The sequence below is a fragment of the Sphaerodactylus townsendi genome, linkage group LG15, assembly GCF_021028975.2.
Source record: "Sphaerodactylus townsendi isolate TG3544 linkage group LG15, MPM_Stown_v2.3, whole genome shotgun sequence".
NCBI classification, from domain to species: domain Eukaryota; kingdom Metazoa; phylum Chordata; class Lepidosauria; order Squamata; family Sphaerodactylidae; genus Sphaerodactylus; species Sphaerodactylus townsendi.
This window is the reverse complement of record NC_059439.1, coordinates 11,883,859-11,904,613: the sequence shown is the minus strand read 5'-3', so window position 1 is coordinate 11,904,613 and position 20,755 is coordinate 11,883,859. Positions and strand designations below refer to the sequence as shown.

Sequence of the window (20,755 nt, the reverse complement as noted above, 5' to 3'; positions counted from 1 at the left end):
TCAAGCTGCCTGGGCCATACATGTCAGCTCCCCCCCGCCCCTTTCTTGACTCCCTCTGTTGTGCACAAAGAGATTTTGAGTCCACCCAACAGCCAGCAACTCGAGCCAGCTTCTTCCCCATTTTCACAGACTGTGTTGCAGCCAAGTCCTGCTCTCCCCATGAGAAAACCCATCTGATAGGCATGTTTGCAAATACACACACTGAGTTGCCTTCACACATTGGCAGTTTCGGTGGACAGACAAAACATGCCTTAAGTGTACACCTACAGATATTCAAGTCAGAGTGGCCACTTCAGGTGGGGGGAAATGGGACAATACCAACAGACATTCATTACCTGTTCATTTTCCAGCCTCTTTGTTAATTTCTATTGTGGCTGCTGTTGCTGCCTTTGCACTGCGGGCATGAATGTGCGGGGTACATATCCTTTGGTGAGTATTTGTGGTTGGTTCAAGACATCTTAAATGCTGGTGAGATGAGATGAGCTCAGTGGAAGAAGGAACAAGATGGCTTCAAGGGATGCAGTACTAGTGAACCAGCGTGGTGTAGTGGTTAAGAGCAGGTGCACTCTAATCCGGAGAACCGGGTTTGATTCCCCGCTTTGCCGCTTGAACTGTGGAGGCATATCTGGTAAACCAGGTTAGCTTGTGCACTCCAACACACGCCAGCTGGGTGACCTTGGGCTAGTCACACCCTCACTGGGTGTTTGTTGTGGGCGGGAGGGGAGGGAAAGGAGATTGTAAGCCCCCTTGAGTCTCCTTACAGGATAGAAAGGGGGGATAAAAAATCCAAACTTTTCTTCTTCTTCTAATGGGGAAGAGGAGCAGGGGGCAAGCTGCTTTGGGTCTCCGTTGGACTCTAAATGAAGTAAATAAATTAAAAAATGCACAGGGTGGTTTACAGTAGTTTTAACGTACAGAATCTACGTCAAACAGCTTTGCATGATGGCATTTAATTGGTTTTTGAAGCTGTATCAGCAGAAATCTCCGGTGCTGTGGCTTTTGTTTCTTGTTTTTCCTGTCAAGTCAGAGCTGACTTATGGCAGCCCTGTGAGGTTTTCAAGGCAAGACACATTCGGACGTTGTCGGCCATTGCCTGCCCCTTCGACACTCCCCTGGTGTTCCTTGGAGGCCAGCTGAGTGGGTGCGACGGGCACAGGCTCATCCAGCAAGCTTCCAAGGCAGAGTGGCGATTCACAGCCGCACTTCTCAGGTCCTAGTCCGACACCTAACTGCTACACCAAGCTGGCTCTCTGTTTGTTGTGTTTAGACCTGCCTCTCTCTCCAGTGGGAACCCAAAGCAACTTATATTGTTCTTTCCATGTTATCCACACGAGACAGTGACCCGCCCAAGGTCACCCAGTGTCAATTTCCCCATTCAGACAATAACTCACTTGATGGGTTCAAGGGTTTTATTGAATACAGAAGAAAGACAGGAGAAGACAGTTCTGGTGAAAAGGCGCCAAAGCAGTTGATAATATGTTGCAGCAAATCCCCACCCCCACATGTGAGCCAAGTCAGTTAGGAAAAGTCCAGCCTGAAGGCTCGTCCCAGCTGCCGAGCTCCAAGGCCAGGGAAACAGATAAGCAGCACCTGCATAAGCTAAAGCTCTCCCCAGCAATTCCCGCCTCCCAGCAATGGCATCCTGACACCCAGACTCATTCTGCACAGGCGACACTAACAGGTTAAACGAACCCGTGCTACCTGTGCCACTGTGTCCAACGGGTTCAGGGGCCAGCCAGGATTTCTGGAATACTGCGGCAGGAGATGGCACAGTTCACACAGGAAACACGGTGTTTCCCTGGGAACCATTCAGCTGAGAATCCCCCGCCTGAGAATTCCCCACTAAAGAATCCCCACCCACCCACTTACCAGAGCAACATGGCAGCTGCTTATTGGAGAAGCACCTCCAATGGCTGCCACTTTGGGAATCCACCATAATGGTGGACGGAAGGGGGTGGGAATGGAACACTTCCTGCTTGCTGCAGTTCACACAGGCAAGAAGGAAGGCGTCTGAAACCTGAGTTGAAGAAAAAAATCGCCAGTGACTTTCATTTAACCCACGTTCAGGCAAATATAACAGGTTAGAAGCATTTGGTGGAGGGGGGGTGTTCTGTGGGAACTTCTCCCCCATAATACTTTTTAAAAGGGCCTGAACCTGTGCAGAATCATCTCCAGTAAGTTTCCATGGCAGAGAAGAAGTTTGAATTGGAGTCTTCTAGATTTGAATCTGATATATATATTTCCGCCCGTGGCAGAGATAGCAGGGATACGGTCCCATTAGTTTAGTGCAAACAATCATCACTGTAGTTGTAATGCTTCCGCATGTGTAAGAACTGTTGAACACATGGAAATCCACTCCATTCCGTGGGTTGCATGAAATATTTTGTTACACTCTTCTGGAGGGGCAGTGTTTTAGACCAAATACTTACCCAACCAGAACTGGGGAAGTAAAGGTGGATAACAGTTCAGAAAACGTGGAGAATTAGCAATTGCATCCTCACATTATGTTTTAACATAGCCATGCAATTGCTCAGCCTCAGATTTTCAGGCAGGACTTGCTTTCTTCTAAGTCACTGTCTCTCAGATTGGCCTCAGACATCAAATTAAACAGGATAGTGATGGGCAGCCATATGGCTTATGCATTTCCTTCTGCGAATTCACTGTAGATCCCGCCCCCCCCCTCCCTCCGCAATTCACACTGGCTTCATTTTGCCTGAAGACTGGTTGACGTGTGTGAGAAACGGTGAGGAATTTCAGGACGTTTTCCTTTCTGGTTAACCAGTTTCCTCCTCACCCTTCCAACGCTTGTTGTAAATTTTCCAGCTTTTGATTTCTGGTGGAATGGCGGTTTGCTCTGAATGCTCCCTGATTACACATTGCTGATAGGGACTATGCCAACTGTAGAGCAGAAAAATATTGGGGACCTTAAATTTGACAGGTGGACTGGAAGGGTCTGGACCAGGGGTAGGGAACCTGCGGCTCTCCAGATGTTCAGGAACTACAATTCCCATCAGCCCCTGTCAGCATGGCCAATTGGCCATGCTGGCAGGGGCTGATGGGAATTGTAGTTCCTGAACATCTGGAGAGCCGCAGGTTCCCTACCCCTGGACCCAGTAGCTCTGACAAAATCCAGACTCAGCAGCGTGAGTGAGTTGTTGAGCTCTTGGAAACATCCTCTCCTTCTCACCAGTCTTTTTTCCCCCTTTTGTTCCACTTACTTGCGTGTAATTTTTTAAAATTTTCTTTTTCTGTAATTTTTTGTTGACAAAATAATGTTTCATCTTTGTAGTGAGCCTTCATGTGCCCGGGCTTCACAACTGAAATTACCTTCATGTCTTGCAGTTCATCTAATGCCAGCTCAGTATGCAGTTTCTCCTTTTTTAATTTTCTAAAGCATCAGATGTTTGCTGCCTTGCAATTAAAAGGAGGAGGGAAGAGACTTTTTTTTAAAAAAAATCAGACTATGCTGGGTTTAAGGAGGGGATTTTGGGGGAATCACAGGTAGCAGCCAATCAGTGCTGTGCACTGTTGTCTTCCGTTTCGGACTTTCAAATCCCTTTTCGCTGGTACTTCCTTCTGGAGAGGAAAAGGACATAAGTACTGATCACTGGGAAGATGCTTCTAGATCATCCCCACTGCTGTAAAAACATCTGTCTTAACTGTTAGAGCCACTAGAAGGGAAACTTGTAGCTACACCTTTTTCAACATAAAGGTGACAGGAGATTTGATAATTCATCCACCATTTCCTGGACCATCTTTGTTCTAGAGTGCTCCATTTGGGTCCCAGTGCCTTGGGGACAGAAGTAGGTAGGCACCAGGACCCAAATGGAGCATTCCAGATGAAAGGTGGTCCAGGAAATGGGGATGAATTATCCGTCTGCAATCATCTATATGTTGAAAAAGAACAATAATGAACAGGGCATTGGCTATTGTCATGGCAGGTTGGTAGCTCATTCCAGACAATACTTCAAAAGCTACTGACCACACTATCTGGAGGAGGAGGAAAGAATCTTCTTCTAGAATCAGTATGTCATGGCTCGAAAGGAAGAATGCAACATCTGGATCCTACATGATATGCAAGAAACAGAAGTTTATTTAGACTCTAAACTGGGGGAAGCCTTACATCACAGTTACATTAAATTACATTAAATTACATTTATGTCTGTAAAATGGGGCTAAATTGGAGAGGATGATGAGGCAGAGGGTATGTGATGGTTCTGAATAAGTTCTCAGGCACAACAGACCTTGGGGTCTCGCTGCCCCTCACACTCTGCTTTGATGTCTTCATGCAGGGATCTACACGAGCAACAAGGACCCCATTTCGCACGGAGGCGGGGTGCTCCGGACTGTGTGCAGCACCCCCCTCTCCTCCAGCCTATTGGCTCACCAAGGCACTTCGTCCCTCCCCCAGCTCACCCGCTCTCCCTTCGCTAGCACCATCCCAGCAGCCTCCTCTTCATCCGTCTCCACAACCCAGGTAAGTCCTTCGAGCTTCGTGGCCATCACTGGCTATTTTTAATCCAGGTTAACAACATAAGAAAAGCCCTGCCCTTCACACCGGTGGTTCATCTATTCCAGTATTCTGTCTCACACAGTGGCCATCTGGTTACAATGGCCAGCAAAGAGGGCATAAAGGCTGAGGCCTTCTCCTAATTCTTCCTCTTGGTGATGGTATTCAGAGGTTGACTGCCTCTAAATGTGGAGGCTCCCTTTAGTCACCATAGCTGGTAGCCATTGATAGACCTACCCTTCTCCATTCCCACCTGGACTTGAGCCTTGCTTACATTCAGAGGGTTAACAGAGTCAAGCAACTTGAGACCTTGGGGGTGGAATTCTGCATGTGCAGCTCCGAAGTTGCCACCAGGGCCATTTCACCTCAGGGAAATGGAGGGGGAGGCAAGAGTCCCTTTTCTCCTGAACCACGGTCCTAGCCGAATTGGACCCTGCAGACTTCTAAAACTGTGTTTCCTGCTGCCGCCATGTAGCTGCAGGAAGAGCATATCAGGCCTAAGGAACCAAGACCTGACTTTAAAAAAAAAATTTGTTTCAGTTGGATCTTGATTCCTTCCCCACCCCTACAAAAGGTGAGACCTTCCAGGCTTCTGTTTGTCTCCCATCCCCACCTCTTTGTGGGCATCAGCATTACCTATACTCCCAGCTGTCTCCATTGCCCATATCCCCATCTGTCTCCACATGAGAGCCAGCGTGGTTAAGAGCAGGTGGATTCTAATCTGGAGAACCAGGTTTGATTCCCCATTCCTCCACCTGAGTGATGGAGGCTTATCTGGTGAACCAGACATGTTTCCGCACTCCTACATTCCTGCTGGGTGACCTTGGGCTAGTCACAGTTCTCTCAGAACTCTGTTGTGGGGAGAAGAAGGGAAAGAATCTTGTTAGCCCCTTTGAGTCTCCTTACAGGAGAGAAAGGTGGGATATAAATCCAAACTCCTCCTCCTTGTCTTCTTTCCCCATTTTCATCTGGACTTTAACATTACCCACATTGAAAAAAATCACCCCACTTTCTGTTTTATCTATTCAAATTTAGAGGGCTTTTTTAAAAGCAAATTTATTTATTCACATTTATGCCCTGCCTAGATGCAGGATCTCTAGGCAGCTGCAACATTAAAAAATCCCCTCACGTAAATACATCTGCTAAAAACACAACAACATAAAAAAGTTGAAAACCCAACCCTAATTTCACCTCCACTCCTCAATCAGCAGCATCATAGAGAGGCAGGCAGGACGATGAATCAAATGCCTGGTTGAAGAGGAAAGGCTTCGCTAGGCACCTAAACCCATAAAGGGTAGTTGCCTAGCAAACCTATGAGGGGAGATTAGTCCAAAGCCTGGGAGCAATCACAGAGAAAGCCCGCCCCCACCATCCCATATTTCAGTGGTCAAAGGGGGGGGGGGGGAACCACAAGCAGAGCCTCCCCTGTGACCTCAGTTCCCGAGCAGGTACATTCCGGTGCAGGCATTCCTCTTGGTAGGGGTATAAATTAACCGTGTATAACCCGAACATTACCTCCTGTGGAGAGCCATTGGTAAAATCTGGAAGGAATCAAGGATGGATGTTTACATGAAAGGGCATGAAACAGTTTGAACGGCTACTGTTTTGGGAGGCCTGCTTCTGCCGGCAGTTGCTCAGGTTTCAGCTCAATCTGAAGCAGGGATGCCAACTCTGGGTAGGGAAGGTCCTGGAGATTTTGGAGGTGGAGCCTGGGGAAGACTAGAGAGGGGAAGGACCTCAGCGGGGTGAAATTCACCCCCTCCCAAAGTCAACAGAAAATAGAAGCCAGACAAAAGACTGAAAGAACCAGGAGAAAGCAGGACGTGGACTTTCTTGAAAGGAGTCAAGGAAGAATAAAAATCTACAGCTTCAAGTTTGCTCCAGTCAAGCTCCTTATCTTAGTCAGACCCTGGGAGGAGTTAGGGTCTCAATTCTTCTAAGCAATAAACCTTGTTTTTGAACTGTTATACCTTGCTTGTGTGTCTCCCACTCTGTTCCACCCAAGAACAGGGCACCCTTAGATTCTTTTACTTGGGGGACAGAACAAAATAAATATAAAGTGGAGGTCCAGATGCAGTATACCTGTTACCTTCCCTCTCCACCACTCCCCACCAGTGACGTAGGTATAGATTTTTTTATGGGGGGGGGGTTCGGGGGCAAGGCCACGCACCCACCCACCCCTGGGGGCGTAACCACGCCTCCCCAAGCCCCGCCCCTGGCCTCAGTGCTTATAAAAGCAGCTCTCCAAGGCCAAAGATGGCAGCTGGTAGCCGGTAGTCCCTTCTCCCTCCCACCCAGGCAGAGGGGTAGCTAGGGAAAATGGAGCCTGGTGCAAAACCTGAGGTTTGCGCCTCCCCCATGGGTGGCTGCTGTGATGCTGAAATCCACCCCCAAACAGCATCACTTACAATGGTGCTTAAATTAGGGAGCCCGGGTGCTCATGGTCAAAATGCTTAAATTGAGAATCTGGGATTTTGGATCGCTATCGTTGAGAGTGATACTGTTTAAAGTTAGATTATCCCCCACCCTGAAACAGCATCACTTTCAAGGTTTAAACTGTAGACTTCACATTCTCCCTTTAAATCCATGCTGAAGGGGTTGGATTCAAAAGGAGAATCTGGGAAAATTTGGGGGGTGCCTGCTGCCAGGGGTCAATTGTTAAGCTAGCAGAGCCAAACTTTCAGGGTATCTTTAGGAGACTCTCCTGATGATACCACCCAGGTTTGGTGAAGTTTGGTTCAGGGGGTCCAAAGTTATGGACCTTCAAATGTGTAGCTCCCATCTTTTAGCTCCCATTGGAAACAGTGGGGGATGTGGCACCCCTTTTGGGAGTCCATAACTTTGGACCCCCTGAGCCAACCTTCACCAAACCTGGGTGGTGTCAGTAGGAGACTCTCCTGATGATACCACCTAGGTTTAATGAAGTTTGGTTCAGGGAGTCCAAAGATATGGACCCTCAAAATGGTAGCCCCATCTCCTATAAGTTCCCATTGGAAACAATGGGGATGGGGGCACTCCCTTTGGGGGTCCATAATTTTGGACCCCCTGAACCAAACTTGGCTGGTATCATCAGGAGTGTCACTTGACGATAGCCTGAAATTTTGGTGCTGCTAGCCTAAACAATGCACCCTCTGCAGGCCAAAAACCGAAAAAACACTTTAAAATACAAAAAACACACAGAGCTTCAGACATGCAATGTGGGGGTTGAACCCGAGGGAAAAAAACCCCTTACCTACGTCCTTGCTCCCCACCAAATGGTTATCTAAGGTATGTTGGGATATTTCTTGAAGATGTCTCTTAGAACAAGCTGGTAATTCCCCCCTTTCTTGCTTGTCTTTTCCCCTCTTGATTAGGTGTTTTCGCTGGCGGGATCTACATTCAGCCTCCCCTCTTCGCACATTTTTGGAAGCCCCCTCACCTCTGCGCTGTCCATCAACCCCTTGCTGAACCAAACAGAAAACAACCGCCCAGGTACATGAATCAGGATGTTGTGTGAGCTCCGATTAGAAATGATCCATCGAAAGAATCAAGGGTGTTCTATCCGCATGCTCATTCTGTCTCTTCTCTGCAGCATGCTTTCCCTGTCTGTCTGTCACTGACAAGGTGCATGGAAATGAACAAGGCACACAGAAATGTTTCATTTCAATTCAATTCTAATTTATACCCCGCCCTATCCCCGAAGGGCGGCTAACAACATAATAAAACAATAAACATTATAATAGAATAAACAATAATAGCAGTAATAAATACCTTAAGAACTAGAATTAAGAATCAAAATACTCAAATGGCGACTTAAACAGCAGCAGCAGCAGCACTAGAACAATACATCAATAGAATCCCTATCATAGCAATACATTGATAAACCAATATATAAATGTTGTTGTTCCTCTATTGTTCCTCCTTTTTGTTTCAGCAGCAAAAAGAATGTAGTTTACAGTATTAATATATTTGTATTTAGGTATTTAACTGTAGACCAAGCTGTTTGGCACATATCTGTAGTAGCCAAGCATCAGAAATGTGGCTCGAGGCTCTTAGGAAAATGAGCACAAGGGGCCGTGCGCATGTGCAGTGAAAACAGGAGAGGGGCTGCAGCTTGACAGTAGGCAGTAATTGAACTAGGCTGCCATCTGGTGGCAGGTTGAAGCACAACAGCCCTTGAGACTCGCCACGGCTGGGTCTTCCAGTTTTACAGGGAGGTTTTAACTGCAGAAGACTCTTGCCTGGGATGCTTCATGGATAGGGTTGCCCTAAATTGGCTGCAACTTGACAGCAGGTTCTTCTTTAAGAACGAGCGTTGAATTGATGTCCTGCTTTTCTGTACCACGAGGAGTCTCAAAGTGACTTACAGCTCCTTCACTTCCTCACAACAGACACCTTGTGAGGTTGGTGGGGCTGAAAGAGAACTGCAACTGGCCCAAGGTCACCCAGCAGGCTTCATGTGTAGGAGAGGGGTAACAAACCCGGTTCACCAGGTTAGAGTCCACTGCTCATATGGAGAAGTAGGGAATCAAACCTGGTTCTCCAGATTAGAGTCGGTCGCTCTTAAGCACAACACCACACTGGGGGGCTGCCACTTTAAATAGGTGCACAGCGTGTTGCAAATATTGAGAGTGTAGGACAGCTTAGTTTGTGCAAATCAGAGGAATGGTGTTTGCAAGGGGTTTGATCCACATGCTGTAAGATCTTGGATCATAATGCTGGGAAGACCTTCAGCTGGTACCCACAGGGGCTGCATCACAGAAGTCTCATTGATGTAAACCTGGATCTGCCCTGATCACATATCTCTGGTATAGCTTTGTCCCACCTTTCTCCCAAGTTAGGTAATTCTTCTTTCCCCAGTTTATACTCACAACAATCCTGTGAGGCAGAGTGGGGATTTGAACCCATCCCTCTCAGATCCTAGTCCAAAATTCAAATAACGGCATTGTCCTAACCAGCAGAGCCAGAGCGAGGGGAAACTGCGGCCGGGGAAAGTGTATGCCATGCCCCGGAATGCCCACGCCACGCCCCCACGCTGGGGCGCTCCCAGTGCAAGACACCCACCCCCTGGGTGCTACACAACTGCTAACCACCTACAGCCAGGGGGTTGGCAAGGGGGTTGAGGGAATGCTAAGTATGATTGGGGTGTGAAGCCTCATTCTTCACCAGCAGCTTCCCCCCCCCCTCCAACTCCTGCATCTTTCCTCGTGAATCTCCTCCAAAATGCTTTCTCAATGAAATTCTGATACTCGCCTGGAAAAAAGGGGTTGTCAGGGCCAACAGGGATAGACGTGAAAAATTCACTTCTCCTCAGCTGGTCCTAGTTTTTGCTCTAAAAATTTCCACACAGAGATACACACACCGTATTACACGGACTAAGAAGAACTTGGGAAAGTTCTGAAGTTTTGGGGGTGGAGTTTGGGAAAGGGAGGGAACTCAACGGCAAAGTAATGCTGCACAGAAGAACCCGCTGAAAGTGCCAATTCTTCCAAGGGAACTGCTCTCTGTAGCCTGAAGGTTAGCTGGAATTCTGGGAGAACTCCAGGACTCCCCTGGAGGATAGCAACCCAAAAGCCATTGGGTTTATACAAATAGGTTTGTTACATTCATATATAGTTTGACCCCTAGTGGTGATCGGAAGCACCTTCAAGTCACAGCTGACTGATGGCGACCCCTGGTGGGGTTTCAAGGCAAGATATGTTCAGAGGTGGTTTGCTGTTGCCTGCCTCCATATCATGCCTCTGGTATTCTTGGAGGTCTCCCATCCAAATATTTGCCAGGACCAACCCTGCTTAGCTTCTGAGATCTGACAAGATCCAGCTAGCTTGGCCTATCCAACCCAGGTCAGTTTGACTTCTAGCAATAAAATATTGCTGAAAGTAGGAGAGGAGTATAAATTGCATCTTGGTTGTATTTCAAACTCACTATTTATTTTTGCACTTCCAGAACCAGATATAGAAGACTGCAATTTTGCTTGCCGAGGATCATCACCCCAAGAGAGTCTTTCGTCCATGTAAGATTCTTTTCTTGGTGGGGGGACACTGGGGTGAAAATGGTGCACTGATTTATTTGCAAGTAGATTTAGACCCTCCATATTATCCCTTCCATCAAGCACTGCCTTGGTCTTGCCTGAATTCAGCTTCAGTTTGTTGTGTCTTGGCCATCTGAAGAACAAGTGCCTGTAGCTTTTGGAAACTAATGTGCTTTCAGTGGCCATTTTGGGTTTTGCCAGACAATCGCAACAATATTGCCACCATTCAAGCCTTGGTTTCTGTCAATAAAAGGCAGCGGAGAGGAGGGAAGGCCCTTTCAGGATGCAGATGGAAAATTCTTTGGAGCTAGGCCTGGCAGCAACCACTGGACTTGCTGACATGCCACTTGCTTGATTCACCAGGATCCAGCTGTTTGACAATGTTTAACAGCAGTTGTGTTTTGTAGCGGTCACAATTTCAGACTAGGGTCTGAGAGATCTGGGTCCACTTACGCTGGAAGCTCATTGGGTGATCTTGGACCAGTTACAAGTGAGCAGCAGTAGCATAATGGTTTAAAGCAGGTGCATTCTAATCTGGAAAACTGGGTTTGATTCTCCACTCTGTCACTTGAGCTGTGGAGGCTTATCTGGGGAACTAGATTAGCCTGTGCACTCCAACACATGCCAGCTGGGTGACCTTGGTCTAGTTCCAGTTCTTTGGAGCTCTCTCTGCTCCACCCACCTCACAGGGTGTTTGTTGTTGGGGGGGGAGGAGACTGTAAGCCCCTTTGAGTCTCCTTACAGGAGAGAAAGGGGGGTATAAATCCAAACTCTTCTTGTTGTTGTTCTGACAAACCTTTTCCCTCCCCCTTGACCTCTCTGCAGGTCCCCCATCAGTAGCCTCCCCACCCTCTTCGATCAGGCAGTGTCGGCCAGCACCGGAGCGCTGGAGAACGTCCCTCAAGCCACTCCAAACATTGAGCTGCTCCTGGAGAAACAGGGCAATGGAGAGGCCGGTGTTAACAGTGAGTCATCAGGGAGGGGCCGTCTGCGTATGGGTGGAGTGGCTGGAACATCGGACTAGGATTTGGGAGACCTGATTTCGAATCCTCACTGCCATAAAGCTTACTGGGGAAAGATCTGCTTTTCCTTGCTATTGTAAGGATAGTCTCATATATACTGTCCCAAAAATATCAGCTGCCCCTCCTTGGGCTTTGCTTTTTCAGCATTCCTGCCTGGCCTTTGGGAGCAGGCATGTGCCTGCCTAATTGAGCAGCAGTGGCGTAGTGGTTAAGAGCAGGTGCGCTCTAATCTGGAGCCCCGGGTTTGATTCCCCGCTCTACTGCTTGAGCTGTGGAGGCTTATCTGGTGAACTAAGATTAGCTTGTGCACTCCAACACACGCCAACTGGGTGACCTTGGGCTAGTCACAGTTCTTCGGAGCTCTATCAGCCCCACCTACCTCACAGGGTGTTTGTTGTGAGAGGGGAAGATAACGGAGTTTGTAAGCCCTTTTGAGTCTCCTCTCAGGAGAGAAAAGGGGGGTATAAATCCAACTCTTCTTCTTCTTCTAATTGGTGCTGTGCTTGAACCAAAGAGAAGTGGGGAGGGAGGCTGGAAATAGAGTTGCGATTGAGGCTCAGGCCAGCCAGTCTGCACTGTGTGCATCCACCTGCTTCTAAAAGCATGAAGCCAGCTTCCCTCCCCCATCACAATCCTAGCAGAAGGGTCAGGGGTGTCAAGATACTAACAGTCAGACTCGTCACTGAAACCTCATGTGCCGGCGTGCCTCCGCTCGACACAGACACTAACCACGTCCCTGCTGTTGTCTCCTCAACTTGCCTCTCCTCCCAAACCCATTTTGTCCCCCTCTTCCCACCCCGCTCCCCCCCTCACATACATTTCCTCCAGTTGTAGAAATGCTGAAGGCTCTCCATTCGCTGCAGAAAGAGAATCAACGCCTGCAGGAGCAGATTATGACTTTGGCAGCCAAGAAGGAGCGCCTGCAGCTCCTCAACATCCAACTCTCCGTCCCCTTCCCTGTGGTCACCGCCAGCAATGGCCCAGCGGGCCAAGCACACTACATCCTGGCCTCCAGCGGTAAGACAGTAATTCAACTGCTTCTCAGCACCAGCTGGCATTTAATCTTCAACATTCGAAATGTTCTCATTTTCCAAGCAATGGTTCTTATTTCGGCTGTCCGGGGTATCTGAAGAAAGCCGGGATGAGTGTGATCTTTGAAAGGCATTCATGTTTGTGTGCCTGCACCGTTATGGTCTTTTCTGCTGGGCCCCCTTCCCAATGGAATGTGCTCTCTGCATCTCTTTTTTCCCATTATTAACAGAAAAGAAAGAATGCATAATTCCAAAGGTGCTCTTATTACTCCTTAAGCACCATTTAAAACAAGTTGAGGCAAAGAAAGTTTATGGGAAGGCTGATCTTATAAGATAACTGACTTGCTTTAAACTGGTTGTTGTGGGTTTTCCGGGCTGTGTGGCCGTGGTCTGGTAGATCTTGTTCCTAACAGTTTGCCTGCATCTGTGGCTGGTATCTTCCTTTGAAGATCCTCTGAAGATCAGGTCTATGCAACTTCATTTGTCAAATTAGGTCACTTTTGATTCAAGGGACGTGAGAGGGGAACATAAATATTCTTCCGCCACCAACATTTAACATTCCTCTGCCAAAGTTGCAGGGAACACTTCAAATCTCTACCATTCTGATTCCCATCTTGCCAGGGGGTATCTGAAGTAAGCAGGAACCAGTATGAGCTTTGTAAGATGCTCCTGTTTGTGTGTCTGCACTTTTAAGGTGACTACCAGAGACAGGGCCTTTTCTGCTAGGGCCCCGTCTTGTCTGCATCTGTTGAGCTGGTACCTTGGCAGCAATCAGGCATCACAACACACTTAGGGCTTTCCACGCAGTGCATTATCATTGTGTCTGCTCTGCGTAGACAGTGGAGACTTTTGATGCACTGCAAGTTCCATGCTCAAGAAACTGTTTCCAGGTCAGAGGTGGAGCAAGGGAGAACTGCGCTCGGGGCGTGGATGTGTGTGCTTTGTGCCCCTGTGGCGGCAGCCGCCACCCCGGAATACCCCCAGAACTCCATTCCACGCCCCCTCAACGGCCTGGCCACACCCCCTCCTCTGCTCTGCCTGGGGTGTCGCACCCCACCCGGCCCTGTTGGCACTACGCCACCGTTCCAGGTGCTTGGAAATCCATGAAGAGCAGGACCATGGCGCCCATGGGCCATTTTCCCAGACTGTTTTCTTCCCCTAAATAGGTGCCAGGGAGCTGCTGTTTGCCCTGCTGGGGAAACTTAATGTGAACAGATGTATTACTTATAACAGGGCAAACCATGGTTACCTGGGGCTACTTCAGGTTGGGAAAATGGGACAGGGGAAAATGTAATACCCGTTTTCCATGTGTCCTGATCGACTCCTGCCCTTTGGAAGTTGAGTTCTCAGCCCAGAACTCATGGCACATGTCTGATCAAAAGTCCTCATGGCAGACTTGAGGATAGTGCATGAAAAATGTGCATGGGAGCTCCCATCATTTCCCCCTTCTTTCTTTCACTCACGGAGACTGATTGAAAACTTCCTGGCTTGATCAATCCGCAGTTTGCTATGATTTTTCAGTTGGGTTGATTGGAGTTTGTCATCTCCCGGCAAGCCTGTTGTAGCTCTCAGATTCCTTGTTGGTGGCCGGGAGGGAAGGAGAGGAACAAGCTTGTAGTCAGCCAGTCACCTTCATTCAGATGTCATGACAAACTGGAACAATAGGAAATACTGAAACATGCTCCATATGCAAAGGAAGAGGGCAAGGGAGAGATGCAGAGGAAGCACAGGCCCTGTATGCAGGCCAATCTCAATTGGTCGCATTGTCCGAGTGTGCTCTTCTGAGCTCCGGGTGCCGAAAAGAAGGCGTTTCCCAGGCCTTTGGCAGGAGGCGATTATTGTCTGAGTATATTCTCTTCTCTGCTCCACTGTAGCTTATAGATGATACCGCTGCAATTGTTCTTTGGGTGGATTTCCTTCTTGCAGATGGTGACAATGAAAAGCTCTTTAAATATCGTGGGCATCTTTATTTTATTAAATACAGTCATCGCCAGGAAAATGCTAAAATACTCACACAGCAATAATATTGCACAGTTAGCAAGCAATTTCACGTGACACCCGCAGTCTCCGTATTCTGCTAGCAGTGTCACAAAACTTCAGTTCTGCGTATGAAATCCTTATCTTTGGGTTCAAACTTAACGAGCACAAGTCCTAATGGGCTTTGTTTTAACAACAGTTTGATAAATAAACAGCCAGCAGAGCATAACATTGGAAGATCCCTGCTGGATCAGGCCAGTGGTCCATCTAATTCAGCATCCTGGGTCACTCGGCAACCAACCCATCGCCCAGGAGGGTCATCAAACAAAGCACAGAGGCCAAGGGCATCCCGCTATCAGACTCCCAGCACTGATATTCAGAGGCTTATTGGCATAAAATTAAAATATCCATGTAGTCAGAAAGATTTATAAGCTAAAATGGTAAATTAATGTTATAAAAAGGTAACATTAATGTATTGTCAAAGGTTTTCACGGCTGGAATCACTGGGGTGTTGTGTGGTTTCCAGGCTGTATGGCTGTGTCCCAATAGCATTTTCTCCTGACATTTCGCCTGCCTCTGTGGCTGGCCTCTTCAGAGGATTCTCTGAAGATATCAGCCACAGAGGCAGGCGAAACATCAGGAGAAAATGTTACTAGAACACGGCCATTCAGCCTGGAAACAACACAACACCCCTGTAAAATTAACGATTATGTTATCATTCATACAGGTCTTCACTTTAAAATGTTTAGGATTTAATAGTTGCATTTGTCGTTTTTAAAATCCATGAGAAGAACTGAGCAATTGAGCTTGTAAGTTGTAGATCGCTGTCAGACAGGAGGAGAGCAAGTTGTTTCTTGTTGCTTTGACCTGGGGCCCGGGACAAGACGTTTCTCCTGTAAGTTCCTCATGAATCTGACAGTCAAAGAATATATGGGAGATGGAGTCTGGCATTTCTCCCCCCCAATGCACAAAGTCTCACGGAGTCTGGCACACAAAGGAACCTCCCAGAAAGGACGGATGATGGGAAGGGGTTCAGCATGGCCGTCATAAAGGTGTTTCTGTAACTTAATGACTAAAATAACTGGAATATCCTAAAGGTCTAATCAACGAGGCAAGATTGATCCATTTCCACCATCCTTGTAGAATTCACATTCCAATTGAATATTGATTTTACTCAGTTTTTGTGAGAATTGTTATGAGCCCCCTCAGAGTCGGTTGAGAGGTGAAATGCCACAGTTTCCTGTAAGTAAATGAATAAATTATACAGACAGGGAAACAAGAGATGCGGAGACTATTGTCAGAGGCGTGAGATTTAGCTGGGCTTACTCAGCAGTAAAAGGTGCTCCTCCACTGCTCAGTGTAAAGATTATCTGTGTTTTCCCCTCCAGCATGCAACAATGACTCTTTGAGCGCCAGCAAGAGTCCGCCCTGCAAGAATAGTTTTGGCATTGAGAATTCGCTCTCCACTTCTTCTGAGGTACAGGACATCTGTTTGTTCTCTCCTTGCGTCTGTAACATGGATTCTGTGCCAGCTGCAGGTGGCTTTGTTGTAAGGCAAAGTGAAATGCCTCGCCCGGCGGAAACAGTGTTATGTAGTGGTTAAAGCATCAGATTAGATTTTGGGAGACCCAGGTTCGAATCCCCATTCTTCCATGGGGGCGCAAAATCTGTTCCCCAGTTGAGGAGCCTGAGCCAGTCGAACATTTTCAGCGTAAGCTGCTCCCAAAGGTTGTTTGAGGACAGTGATCTAAGTCACTCCAGGTCTTGTTTGGAGAGAAAAGCAGGATGGAAACATCAAAGCAAATAAGTTGATCATAGTTTTGATATCCTTAAGAATGAATGAGCCAGTCATAAATGTCTTTCCATATGCAATAACAGCGTCTTGCAGACATTACATCTGTGCTCCATAGCATCATCATGAGTTAGTAGCAATTTGACAGCAGTTGACACACACACAGTCCAACACCAGTGTGGTGTAGTGGTTAAGAGCAGGTGGATTCTAATCTGGAGAACCAGGTTTGATTCCCCGCTCCTCCACCTGAGTGACAGAGGCTTATCTGGTGAACCAGATTTGTTTCCCCACTCCTACATTCCTGCTGGGTGACCTTGGGCTAGTCACAGCTCTCTCTGAACTCTCTCAGCCCCACCTACCTCCCAAGGTGTCTGTTGTGGGGAGAGGAAGGGAAAGGAGCTTGTAAGCCACCTTGAGTCTCCTTACAGGAGAGAAAGGTGGGGTATAAATCTAAACTCTTCTTCTTCTTCTTACACCGCTGCACCATAGTGGCTCTCTTAAGAGGCATTGCACAAATTTGCCATTTGAGGGTATTCTGCAGAATTCTACTTTGGGTGAATTTGTCCTGGCTGGGTGCTGAATTGGAGGGTGAAAGCCCAGTGGCCCCAGATAAAATCCCTGCTTTGTCCCATAATGATTCTCCTTCTTTCCCTTCCCCTTCCAGGATCCTCATTCGGGCTGTCCAAGCCGAAGCAGCTCTTCCCTCTCCTTCCACAGCACGCCGCCTCCGCTGCCCTTGTTACAGCAGAGCTCCGCTTCCCTCTCGTTGACCACTGCGGTCCAGCAGCCACCGGTGAACGGTTTGACCAGGGCGGTGGGGGCCACCCCTGGAGGAGGTGCCCCAGCTAATCACAGCCTAGTGGAAAGTCTGCTGGGGAACCTGGCTGGAGGGCAGCAGGTCCCTGTCAACGGTATCCTGGGAGGGCTGAATGGGGCGATGGCAGCCCAGGCACAGAATCCCCTCTTGGCACAGACCAGCGGTCCCCAAAACCTGCAGCTCACCACCAACCAAAACAGGTATGAAGCAGGACGAGACGTTTCAAAATGTTTCAGATGCGCAAGTAAATGCATAACCTGTGTACATCCTTCTCTTTTGAGATTGTACCACACAGGTACAGGTATTTGGAGTTGAAAATAGATTTCAGGATGCTGAAAATCTCAGCTTCCTTTTTTTAAAAGGATATGTTTCTAAGAAGAAGAGGAGTTTGGATTCATATTCCCCCTTTCTCTCCTGTAAGAAGACTCAAAGGGGCTTACAATCTCCTTTCCCTTCCTCACCCCACAACAAATACCCTGTGAGGTGGGTGGGGCTGAGAGAGCTCTGAAGAACTGTGACTAGCCCAAAGTCACCCAGCTGGTATGTGTTGGAGTGCACAAGCTAATGTAGTTCACCTCCACAGCTCAAGTGGCAGAGTGGGAAATCAAACCCGGTTCTCCAGATTAGAGCGAATAGGGGCAAGAATACAAGGCAGGATGAAGGGAAGCGTCAACGATATGGAATACAAGAGCAAATCAGCACTACATCCCTTTAGCTGCCCGTTTGGCCAAGACAAAAGTTAAAGTAGAACTCCTGCAATATCTTTTAATAGGGACAGTCCAGTGGCAAATAATGATGTGTGAGCTTTTGAGTTCCCCACAGCTCTTCTCCAGGCAAGACTTAATGAAGTAGAAAAGAAGCGGGAAAGCAGATTTTCAGCTGATTCTTGAGATTCTGATGTAAAGAGCGCCTCATGCTGGTGTATGTCAGAAATGGTGGCAGGCTTTTTAGGTTTTGCTTTAGGGCCTCCACGGCTGCAAACAAGTTTTCTCTTGCCTAAAGGCCTCCTTGCAGCAAAGGGAGGATGTGGGACATGTGAACATTTGCCTAGCCACGAACAGCCCGACTGAGGTGAGATTAAGCTGTCACCTCAGCCAGTGAAGTTTTAGTGCGGTAGCTGCTGCCATTTATTTCAACAAGATTTGTGTGGTAGATGGTGCCCCGTAGTGTTTAGCAGAGGGGATGAGCGCATGAGGTTTTCTCCCTTTAGGCATCAAAACGGAAAGCTGAGGCCCTGCATCAAGAGACAACCCTTTGACAACTTCCCCCATTCTGTAGCTTCTCCTCTACGAACCAGAAGTTGGCTGTCTTGTGTTTTCACAGTCAGTTTGCGACAACAGCACCCTGTCCCTTTGTGTCTTCCTTCCCTCCAGCATCAGCCACCTGACAGAGCATCAGCGGCAGCTCCTTAGCCAGCACGAATTCCAACTACAGCAGCTGCAGCAGCTCCTCACATCGCAACCCCTCAACCCGGTACGTGTCTCCTCGGCACCCTGAACAATGAGACTGGCTGTCTCTGGTGGTTGCACCGGGCAGTTGGATGCAGAGAGGGACCTCCTGTGCTAAAGATGTAAATCCCACAAGAGGCGGAGGTGTGAAGCATGGGGGGAGGGGTGCTTTTTCGGCCTATAAAAAGCAACATGGTGGGGAGAGAGCAAACAGCAGAGTGGTTTGCAGACTGTGGAGCAGGTTTATTTGCTCATTTGTTGACTTTGTATATACTTCATCTTTCTCCTCAGTGGGGTCCCAAGTTGACTTGCATGTTTCTCCTGCAGGGGCGTACCACCCAGGGGAACAAATGGGGTCCAGTGTCCTCGGGCTGTGGCCATTTAGTCATGTGGGGGGTGGAAAATCTCCCCCCACACCCCTCCTCCTCCTCCCCCCCCCCCCCCCGGGCCCTTACACTGACTTCAAGACCTGATTTTGAAAAGTAGTGTGGTCATGGGGTGGGGGTGCGGCCACCCATTGTGGGGGCAGAAAACTCAGATTTTGCACCAGGCTACACCAGGCTCCCTCGATACGCCTCTGTTCTCCTGTCATCTGTTTTATATTCTCACAGAGTTGTACATTAGGCTGAGAATGTGGGACTGGGCGCCAGCGAGCTTCCATGGCAGAGTAGGGATTTCAACTTGGGCCTTCTGGATCCTAGCCTCTGTTCATGCTCAGAGGCAATCAATGCTGGGTGCCAGGACCTTGTGAGCCAAACATAGCAGCCTCAAGTGTGGGGCTCCTCCAGCAGTTCTGCTGTGTATATTTGCGGGGAGAAAACAGCAATTAGAAGCGGTGCGTTATAACCCTTTATGTGGTTCCCAGGAACAGCAAACCTTGGTGTTCCAGATGATACAGCAGATCCAACAGAAGAGGGAGCTGCAGCGACTCCAGATGGCGGGCTCCTCTCAGCTGCCCATGGCTGGCCTCTTGCCGGTTACCTCAACATCCCTCCTCCATTCCAACAACGCTGCTCCATCAGCAGTCAGCAATACGCTCCTGGCCTCCATCTCCCCTCAACAGCTCAATCCCACCAGTTCCTTGATGGCCTCCCCACCACTCAGCACCCCCAGCAACAGCCTGATGTCAGCGGCCGCAGGGGCAACCATCCCATCTGTCCTTTCCACACAAACCAACCCTTTCCTGAACCTGCAGGGTGAAAGTGGCACTCAGAAGGGACTGGTGAGTATCCCGTCAGCCAGCTGAGAATTGGGTCTTGCCTGCAAGTACTCAGCTGGCCATTGGCTGAGCTGCAATGATGTCACGGAACATCCACAAGGACTCCACTCTCTGAGGAAAAGAGAGTGAACCAGCTAGGTGAACCAGGGTAATGTTGAGTGCTACTTTGGGGTCAGGAAGGAATCTTCCTCCAGGTTAAATTGGCCAGGAAGCCTGGAGGGTTTTTGCCTTCCTCTGTGCATAGAGCAGTGGTTCCCAACCGGGGTGGTGGAAAACCCCAGGTATACATGCCAGAGCATTTGGGGGTACATGAAAAAAATTATGTTTGCTATATGGGGGTACTGTTTTAGGGAACTGGGTTACCAAGGGGTACTTGAGTAAAAAAAAGGTTGGGAACCAAGGGCATAGAGCAAGGGTCACAGTGGCTGGGTCGGTGTTAGTTGTTCATTTCCTGTTTTGTGCAGGATGACCCTTGAGGTCTCTTCCAACTGCACTGGGAAAGAAGCAGTCAGCTATTTTGGCTGAAGGGGTTTGCAGAAATTTCAAACACAGTTCAGGTACAAAACAGGTTACGGTCTGTCAACAGGAAGGAAAATAACTCAAATCTGAAAAAACTCCCAGGAAGGAGAGCTGAAGGCAGGAAGTGGATGAAGGAAGGCAGATAGAGAAGGCAGTGAGCTGAGAAATAAAGATGAGAGATTCCTTTCTCTAAGGGGAGACAGGGAGGAGAAGAAGAAAAGTTTGGATTTATACCCCACCTTTCTCTCCTGTAAGGAGATTCAGGGTGGCTTACAAGCTCCTTTCCCTTCCTCTCCCCACAACAGACACCTTGTGAGATAGGTGGGGCTTGACAGAGTTCTGAAAGAACTGTGACTAGCCCCAAGTCACCCAGCAGGAATGTAGGAGTGCGGAAACAGATCTGGTTCACT

At 48.3% G+C, this 20,755-nt stretch overlaps 1 protein-coding gene across 6 annotated transcripts in view; it reads left to right on the top strand.

The window, feature by feature from the left end:
- MLLT6 (MLLT6, PHD finger containing) overlaps positions 1 to 20,755 on the top strand; it is a 111,100-nt gene that overhangs the window by 86,000 nt on the left and 4,345 nt on the right. For 5 of the 6 annotated variants that reach the window (XM_048517367.1, XM_048517364.1, XM_048517362.1 and 2 more), the window contains 9 exons: positions 4,293 to 4,477; positions 7,864 to 7,981; positions 10,436 to 10,502; positions 11,346 to 11,485; positions 12,371 to 12,559; positions 15,939 to 16,027; positions 17,007 to 17,359; positions 18,533 to 18,632; positions 19,473 to 19,829. In XM_048517367.1, the coding sequence (XP_048373324.1) occupies positions 4,293 to 4,477; positions 7,864 to 7,981; positions 10,436 to 10,502; positions 11,346 to 11,485; positions 12,371 to 12,559; positions 15,939 to 16,027; positions 17,007 to 17,359; positions 18,533 to 18,632; positions 19,473 to 19,829 (1,598 nt within the window). The remainder of the gene's footprint in view (positions 1 to 4,292; positions 4,478 to 7,863; positions 7,982 to 10,435; positions 10,503 to 11,345; positions 11,486 to 12,370; positions 12,560 to 15,938; positions 16,028 to 17,006; positions 17,360 to 18,532; positions 18,633 to 19,472; positions 19,830 to 20,755) is intronic. The other variant, XM_048517365.1, reaches the window with a different exon arrangement.